Raw genomic sequence first — 9,128 nt, forward strand, 5'->3', positions numbered from 1 at the left:
ATTTCCTAATTTGTGTACCGTTTATTCATGAACTTCATTTTACAATCCAGGATAACTTCTTAATTTTTTTTAGTATATTAAACAATTCATTAACTTTTCAAAGTAATTTAACCTTGTTTACTGTATATGTAAGTTGAAAAAAAAAATACAAATCACAAGGAAATTTGAAAAAAGAACGAAAATCCTGTTCATCACCACTATTTTACAAACTTTTGTTGCAGTTTGAGGCATACAATATTCACTTTCTCGAAGATTAAATATTTGGGCAAATATTACTGGTACGATCAACCACCACGTTGACGATGATGTTATATTAATAATAAATTACCCCTTCAATGATCGGGCGTTTGGTCTAGTGGTATGATTCTCGCTTCGGGTGCGAGAGGCCGCGAGTTCGATTCTCGCAACGCCCCCTTTTAAGCCATTATTTTTATCTTAATTAGTTCCCTTATTTTCAGTTTCACTTTCAGCTCTCCATCGCCTGCACGGTCATGGATGATTTTTCTACAATTACTGTTAGGGCTCGTTTGGTTGGTTAGAATTTAGACTTAGGAAAAGGTAGGGGAAAGAGAAAATTCTTTGGTTTGGTTGGCAAGAATTTAATTGCTTGGATATCAAATTTCAAAGAAGAGAGTGGAATTTGAATTCTTTCGATGAGGATAAGGAAAATTTTATTTTTCTAAATTTTTTTTATCTTAACTTTATTTTTAGACGTTCCTTCTCATTGTCACTAATCTTACTTGTTATCTCTAACATCACTGACAACTTCTGTTGAGCTCCATCATCTGTCAAACGTCATCCCTCATTGCATGTCACAACCTTATTAGTGTTGTTGATCATCATGTGAGTTGCATATCAATTTCTTTGTCTGAGTTTGAAGGTCATAGGTAAAGAAGTTCGAAGATGCTAGGGTTTTAGTTCAAAGGTCATGGTTACATATTTAGTGTTGGTGTAACTACTTTTGATAACAATGTTCTTCTCCTTATCAACATAAAAATCAACAAAATATTGCCTTCAAACCTTGATGAAGAACCAGGCCATGCTGAAAACTTTTTGTTTTTGGATTTTACAATATAGACCTTCAAATCTAGTCTTACATGTTTATGGGTTAGAATCCGATTCTTGCTACTATTATGGTTAAAATCAATTGAATGATAAAAATAAAAATATATATCAATTTTTTATAATATAAAAAATTAATTTTTATTGAAATGTGTGAAATTATTGATAGTATTAGGAGGAGTACGTCATTAGGCAATAATGTTTTTTTGAAAAAAAAAAAGTATAAATCGGAAACGTAAGACCTGAGAGCCAGAGGCACAAAGGACAGATCACACTTGCATTCATCGAAGAGGGAGCAGGTAACAATGTCGAGCTTCAGCATTTGGTTTGCTCTGGGGGCACTAGCTCTTGTATTCGTCTCATCGGTTTCGGCCGACGACGTCGTCGTGCTGACGGAGGCCAACTTCGATCAAGAAGTTGGCCAAGATCGCGCCGCTCTTGTCGAGTTCTACGCTCCGTGGTATGCAAATATCTCTCCCAATAAATTGAGCTGTACTTCAATTATGTCTAAATCGCTGTTTTTGTTTCTGGAATTTATTGTATTTCGGTTGACGGTTTTTATCTTATCCCTGAATATTATCAAGGATTTGTTTTTTATTTTCGTTTTTTAACGTCTTGATGCTGAGCTGATGGATTTAGAATTTGATTAGTTTGTGGGTCGCGTTTATTTCACGGGAGATCTGTAGCTAATAAGATTGAGTATGCTCGAATCGCAACTAGTGGATTGTGATCTCTACGTAATTGTTTAATGCGGTTCAAGTACATGATTAATTAGTCTTCAAGTGATATCAGGGAATAATGCAATTTTCTACGATTCTTATTGCATAGTATGGTATTTATGTCGTTGTCGTTGTTTTTTTCCCCCTTTTTACGTTCTTGTCGCTCACACTGCATTTCAGGGGTGCTGTGATCATAACAGGAACGAATTGTTGATAATTTTAGCTCTTTTCAGAAATATAAATCCTTGCCTCGTTAATTCTTGTTATGCTGTCCTGATCCCCCTGGGGGGATTGCAAATTTCATTTTCTTGGACCATAAACGTACTATCAATTGATTTTGTGGTTTTTGGCATCCTATGCGTCTGCTTTGTGCTGATTCTTAAACTAAACAAATTTTTTCTCGTCTGTCAGCTGTAAAATATAACTTCTTAGTCATTCTTATTTCTTATGTAGACCAGAAGAGACGGTTTTGCCCCTTTCTTTCAACAAACCATTTGTTACCACGCTTTTCATGCACATACTTCAGGGTGCTTTGGAAGCTATGCTCATAACATTTCCCATGGCAGGTGTGGACATTGTAAAAGGCTCGCACCAGAGTATGAAAAACTGGGAGCAAGTTTTAAAAAAGCCAAATCCATTTTGATTGCGAAGGTTGGTGATGTCCTTAGATCTCATGCTGCCCATCCTTTCTTGTTTGAATGGGATTTCACAGTTTCACCCATTGATGGCTCCTATTGCAGGTAGACTGTGATGATCAAAAAAGCCTTTGCAGCAAATATGGTGTCTCTGGTTATCCCACAATTCAATGGTTTCCTAATGGGTCATTGGAACCAAAGAAGTGAGTGCTTGGCAATTTTTGTCACCTCAAACTTTTTTCATTATGAAATGTGAAATAATGCTAGAGTCCTCTTTTGTCTATTCTTTGAATTTCATCAACTTATGTTCATAGAACTTGAAATTCTTCATAGAATTGATCATCCACACGATCAAATTCTCTGTGATTTAGGTATGAAGGTGCACGTACTGCAGAAGCCCTTGCTGATTTTGTAAACAAAGAAGGAGGTATTCATCTAAAATATGTGCCAGTTTGTTGAACTATGCTGTTGTTGGATGTTTATCTTTTATGTTTCACGGCTTATATGCTTGATATCACATGTACACTAAAACAAGGTTGTCATTCTGCATACTGCTTATGCATTCAATTAATAAGTTCTAGCTGAAACTTTTACCTAGTTTCAAATAATTGCCTAGTTAATGGGGTGAGGAGAAAATTTGTAAACTCTCAATCTTTTGCAGTTTGGACCTCATGCTACTTTTGTGGTAGTTAAAGATGGTTACGTTTGTCTTTTGCTACTACTTAAAAAGAGACACTTAATTTGTTGCGTTCAAGCATAACTAATTGCTTGAAATTGATTTTTTTTTTAATTGAAATGTTAATTATCATCAATTTTGACTCACTTTTATGCGGACTGTGCATCAACCTCTGACTTTTTGTCTAATGATTATTGCTATTTGCTGCATGTTGATGTTATAAGGATTATTGTTATTAAATTTTATTTGCATCCTTTTAAACATCTCTAGTCTAGTTTGATTCTTCAGAGACCTTGGTTGTTTGTCTTTCATTCTTACTTCTGCATGACATCTCTTGTTTTTTCAACTTATCTTCTGACATGCACTCGATCTGTCTTTGACGTCCAAATGGTCTTATTAATGCAGGTACCAATGTGAAAATAGCTTCTGTCCCATCCAGTGTGGTGGTTCTCACTCCAGATAACTTTGATCAGGTTGTTTTGGATGAAACAAAAGACGTTCTGGTTGAGTTCTATGCTCCATGGTAAGGATAGGTTTAGTGTCTTCCTTGATGAGACCATTTCAATACAATCAGGGGGAAAAAAGAGCATGCTATGATCTGCGATAATGTTTTGGAATTGGGATAATCCTTTTGCTTGTATTGACTGAAAAAACTTGAAATTTGAAGACTGTCTATTTTAATATCATTTCACAATGATTTGTTTCAGGTGTGGTCATTGTAAAGGCCTCGCCCCTGTAAGCAAATTTGCTATCTCTATATTATTATTATTGAATACTCCTGCTTATATTAATATCCAGGTCAATTGTGATAAATTATCTCACTATTTCTGCAGACTTATGAAAAGGTCGCTACAGCATTCAAACTAGAGGAAAATGTCGTAATAGCAAATATTGACGCTGATCAACACAAAGATATTGCTGAGAAGTGAGTCCAGTAGTGTGATTCAATGTTTGTCATAATTAAACTAGGTTTATATCATATTTAAGAGTTATGTGCCTAATTGGAGATGCATCCATTGCAGGTATGGTGTAAGTGGCTATCCAACTCTAAAATTTTTCCCAAGGAGCAATAAAGCTGGTGAAGATTATGATGGTGGCCGAGACTTGGATGACTTTGTAACTTTTATCAATGAGAAAAGTGGCACCAGCCGTGATGGGAAAGGGCAGCTTACTTCTAAAGTTGGTGAACATTATACGCTATTATGCTTACTGATAGATATATCGGGGATTATATTCTGTTTCTAATACTGGATTGTTCTTGGTATAGGCTGGTATAGTACCAACTCTGGATGGCTTGGTGAAGGATTTTGTGAGTGCTTCTAGTGATGAAAAGAAAGAGGTTTATTCTCGGCTTGAGGAAGAAGCCAAGAAACTTGAGGGTTCTGCTGCAAGGTCATTTGAACAATCCTATGATTTTATTTATTCCAGTTGCAAAGTTTTGGCCTCATTTTATTTTTGACTTGGAAGCCTTTGTGGCGTTCAACTAGGGGCTAGCTATTCTTGTAATGTGAAGTTGCGTTTTATCCTCTAAATTTGTCCTTTTGTTTGTTTCCCCAGATATGGCAATATCTACTTAAAAGCTGCTAAAAACTGCATTGAAAAAGGAGTTGACTATGCATCCAAGGAGATTCAAAGACTTGAGCGCATACTTGACAAGGTCTGCTGCTGCTTCTTTTTTTTCCTGTTCCTATGTGCATTGCAATTTCATAAAAATAGTTTGCCCAACACTGAACACATTGAATGCATGCTTGGCTTTCATCTTATCATGTTGGATAGGGTTCTTCTTCCTGACTAATGGATATAATGTTATTTCCAACTAGCGGTAACCACACCAGAAATAATAATGTTATGTTAAAATCGATGCTTTTTTTTTGGAAAATTATGCATAGATTCTGTAGAGTAGACTTATTTACTAAGTCTCATAAAATTTGAAAACCACAGTTAAGTCTTTTGGGATCTGAGTGTAATTTGAAATTAAGCTATAAAGACAATGATATCCTTATAAAACATACATTACATCAATCAAATAATTAAGAAAAAACATGCCTTTTAGTCCTTGCACTTTACTCGTATTTTGCTATAGGTTTTTGCACCTTCTTTTGGTGTTTTACGTTTATCTAAGGTTTCTATACTTTGTTCATTTTGTTCATTTAGTGACCTAAAATACTGGAAAATGAAAGCGTAGGGACTCAAAAAAAAAATGTAGGGACCTATAACAAAACACGAACAAAGTGCAGGAATCAAAAGATATGTTTTCTCAATAATTAATTTACAACTATTTCATCAACAATTTACAACTATAATTTCAACTTTTTACTACTTCATCAATAATTTACAACTATAATTTCAACTTTTTACTACTTCATCAATAATTTATAACTATAATTTCAACTTTTTACAACGGTAACCTCACATATCCAATAGTGAAACATTTATGAATTACTAACAAAGTTTGATATTATGATTACTTCATCAGTAATTTACAACTATAATTTTAAATTTTTACAGCTATAACTTCATATATTTAATAGTTAAACTGATTAGTTTAATTATGAGATATGTGAAGTTACAGTTGTAAAAAGTTGAAGTTATAATTATAAATTGCTGATGAAGTATTTGTAAATTATTTGACTTGATATAATGTATATATGTTTAATAGATGTATTATTGTTTTTTTACCTCAATTTTAAATTTCACTGAAGTCTCAAGGTACTTAATTATGATTTTTGAATTTCACAGGACTTTTTTTTTTTTTTTTTGGGTTTTGGAGCTCGGTCCAAAGAAATTTATAGTGGAACTCGTAATGACCTTTAGTCATTTTAACCAACCAACTTTTCCTGTACTATCCGCTTGAATTCTGGGTTATGTCACGCTGCGGTGAAAACACCCGTGGCAAATATTGGAATTTGGAGCTGCTAAATATCCTCCTACTTGCTAGTTACATTATAGTGCTGTTTTTGTCATATTTGTTTGTTGGAAGTTAGAGGCAAGGATCTGGTGATTATAGTAATCAACTAAGCACAAATTATAGATGAGAGAGGTTTAGCTAAGAATTGTCAATAATACGAAAGCAGCAACGAATTCTCAAGTAGGGGAAATAGTTTGGACTGTAAATTTTTTTCATTAACTGGCATTTGACGATAAGTGATCAATTTTGACGTCTTAATTTGGATTTTTTTTCAAAGTATGTTTGAACTTTGTTGGTTTCTTGATGCAGTCAGTCAGCCCTGCCAAGGCAGATGAGCTCACTCTCAAGAAGAACGTCTTGTCTACGTTTGTTGCTTGATCTGGTGTTAAAAGTTGGAAGAGCTATTGACTGAATTTCTGCTTAGAGGTTTTTTTTTTTTTTTTAGTTCCTGAGTAGTTGGGCCTTTTTGGTCCAATTTATACCAAATTCACATTGTTTATGCAAGTTGTTCGCAGTGAACATGTATTGAGTTATAGAAAGTGAAGCAAAACAACAGATCTTCCATCTGGGAAATCGTATTACAAACTTGTTAGGATGACTTGAGGTTAAAACGGAGATGGTTTTGTACAATTTTCCATTCTGGGCTTACTGGTACCGGCATGGGATCTCTATTGAAATGAACTTTTAGTTTAGGCCCTGTTTGATATAGTGAAATGACTTTTGATGGAATGGGAATAGGTATAAGAATAGGTATAAGAGAGTGAGCTTAAAAAATGTGTTAGGTATGGGGATGGAATGATTATATATTTTTTGTTTTATATAGGTAATTATATTACTAAAATACTAAAATATCCCTAAATACCCATCATCATTCTCTTCCTCCTCGGAATGCAACAAATCATAGCAAATCCTAAAGAAATTCTAAAGCAAATAGAAGTCAAACCAAATTTATATTCTATAGCAAACAATTCCAAAAGAATAGAACATTTGAATTCCATATTTAAATTCTTAAAAAAAATCAAATACAATAGGCTCACGAATTTAAAATCAAAAGCTTTGAGGTTGTCAAACTCGAACTAGATCCAAATGATTCATTTAAACTGAACACATATCCTATATGATTCAAAAACTGAACATAAAGCCAGATTCACAAATTTCAATAGATCAACAAAAGACAGATATCCAAAACCAGATCCCATGATAGAGGAAGGTGAATGAATAAGCTCGAGAGCAAAGCAGAGGGTTAGATGACAAAGGTTAACAGAAAGACGGCGGAGGGTGCGCGAAAGAAGGTCCGATGATGGAGAGGTGGAGGTCTTGTGGTGAGCTATTGAACGATTTTGAGGTTGTTGAAATTTTGAACCCAGATTTGATAGCAAAATAAGAAGGGAGAGAAATGTTGGTTACAGTTGAAGTTTGTTGATAGAATTGGGGTTACCTCAAATGAGATAATGGGCTATTCCATTGGAATGGCTACTCCCATAATAAAACATTTTTGTCCCCGTTCCTATTCCATTTTCCTATATTCCACTGTACCAAAATGGCCTTAGAGCATGAGATGTGATGTTTATCCCATCCCCCTCCTTTCAAAAAATTATAAATAAGGGAAGTAACTCCATACCATATAGCTTTTCCGCCAAATTGGTGGGGCCACTTGTAAGTTTAACCTTTTTTTTTTTAATATACATTAAGGGATTTGAACTCTTGATGTCTGCTTACATTTCATCCCACCCTTACCATTTGAGCCAATCTAAGGAGGCAGTGAGTTAGCTTTTCTTTGATCCGTTCATTGACTTTATTTTCATGTTTTTTTTTTGGTAAAATTTATTTATATGTTAGTGGTCAAGCAGTTGGTTTAACATGCCAAAACCCAAAAATATATATGTATATATATCTAGAGAGAGAGAGAGTAAAGGGAAAGAAATGATAACTCTGTGTGTGTGTATTTATTTATACATATTTACATTCATAAAAGTAAACATACAAGAAGTTTGGTTATCTCACGATAGTGCATTTCCCCACGATTGGCAACAAAGGAAAGCGTTCTTTCTTAAGATCCAACAATTTGTCACGCCTGGGGGAAAGTATTTCTGCTTATCTTCCAAACATGCTGGTATATGATATATATTCAAAGAAAGATAGAGAGAGAGAAAAAATAGATAATGTCACATTATTTTGTCTTTCTTTTCAAATCCACGAATGCATTCATGCAAAGGACCTAGTGTGTCTCCGTGTGTGTGTGTGTGTGTGTGTTTCATATATAGAAATTCCCCTCCTTTTCTTTTGTGTTGTTTAAACGCTGCCTTATTGTGAATGGATTTAATATCTTCCATCTGTGACTGTTGTGAATGTTTTATGGTGGCCAACTCTAGCATTACTAAAAGGAACCCATGTTTTGTTAGTACCTTAACAGTATTGAGCTGCTCATAAATAACATAAGCCATTAAAAGGAACCAATGATTCTCGGTAATAAATAACTTCACCGTTGAAATCTGAATGCAGAGTGCAATTGTAGGGATGGGAATTCCAAGAACAACCAGTGAAATCTGTTATTAATATATTGTCATATGGTTGAATTTTTTGGAAGCCGTCCACTTTCAGGGATTTTCTTTTTTTCCGACTTGAACACAATGAATTTATTATTAACCAGATGAAAAAAAATAGTTAATTGAACAGTAAATCGAACAACATTAACCATGGCACCTTTTTTTTTTTTTACAAAGCTAGCTGCCAGTGTAACAGCCTCAGTAACAGAGTTGAATGTGGTTTACGCCGAAACTGAAGTGCCCGAACATACTAAAGGAGAAGGAGCCTCATTCAAGTGCCTTGTAGGTAACGGATCCTTTGTGGAATTTTTCTGCCAACTAGTTCCCACAACTGGCAACTGCTACTAACAATCAGAAGTGGGGTCCTTGGAGAGAACAATTGAAGGTGCCGTGGGTAACGCTATAGATGAATCATGTTTATAACTAGTTTAAATTCAATTGTTGTAGATTTTCCATGAGTTTCCATAAATATCAGTCTAGTATGTGTGTGCGTGTGTGTGTGTAACACTCAGTTTCAAATGTTCAATTTATCTGACTCGCAAACATCTGAACTAGAAACAAAACTATCATGTACATTACTTT

The 9,128-nt window shown here is 34.5% G+C and overlaps 1 protein-coding gene and 1 non-coding gene across 2 annotated transcripts; both read left to right on the top strand.

The window, feature by feature from the left end:
* Nucleotides 1–341: 341 nt before the first annotated feature.
* TRNAP-CGG (transfer RNA proline (anticodon CGG)) lies at nucleotides 342–413 on the top strand. The gene has a single exon. It is a non-coding gene; the product is annotated as a tRNA-Pro (tRNA).
* An 891-nt stretch (nucleotides 414–1,304) lies between these two features.
* LOC129295981 (protein disulfide-isomerase like 2-1-like) lies at nucleotides 1,305–6,692 on the top strand. Its single transcript, XM_054934583.1, has 11 exons — nucleotides 1,305–1,522; nucleotides 2,348–2,432; nucleotides 2,522–2,619; nucleotides 2,788–2,843; nucleotides 3,498–3,615; nucleotides 3,800–3,827; nucleotides 3,926–4,017; nucleotides 4,115–4,271; nucleotides 4,360–4,484; nucleotides 4,650–4,749; nucleotides 6,310–6,692. The coding sequence occupies exons 1-11, from the start codon at nucleotides 1,368–1,370 to the stop codon at nucleotides 6,376–6,378; spliced, it is 1,083 nt and encodes a 360-aa protein (XP_054790558.1). The 5' UTR covers nucleotides 1,305–1,367; the 3' UTR covers nucleotides 6,379–6,692.
* The last annotated feature ends 2,436 nt before the right edge of the window (nucleotides 6,693–9,128 follow it).

The sequence above is a fragment of the Prosopis cineraria genome, unplaced genomic scaffold, assembly GCF_029017545.1.
Source record: "Prosopis cineraria cultivar Desert tree isolate PC_DT_omini unplaced genomic scaffold, ASM2901754v1 PC1, whole genome shotgun sequence".
Lineage (NCBI taxonomy): Eukaryota > Viridiplantae > Streptophyta > Magnoliopsida > Fabales > Fabaceae > Prosopis > Prosopis cineraria.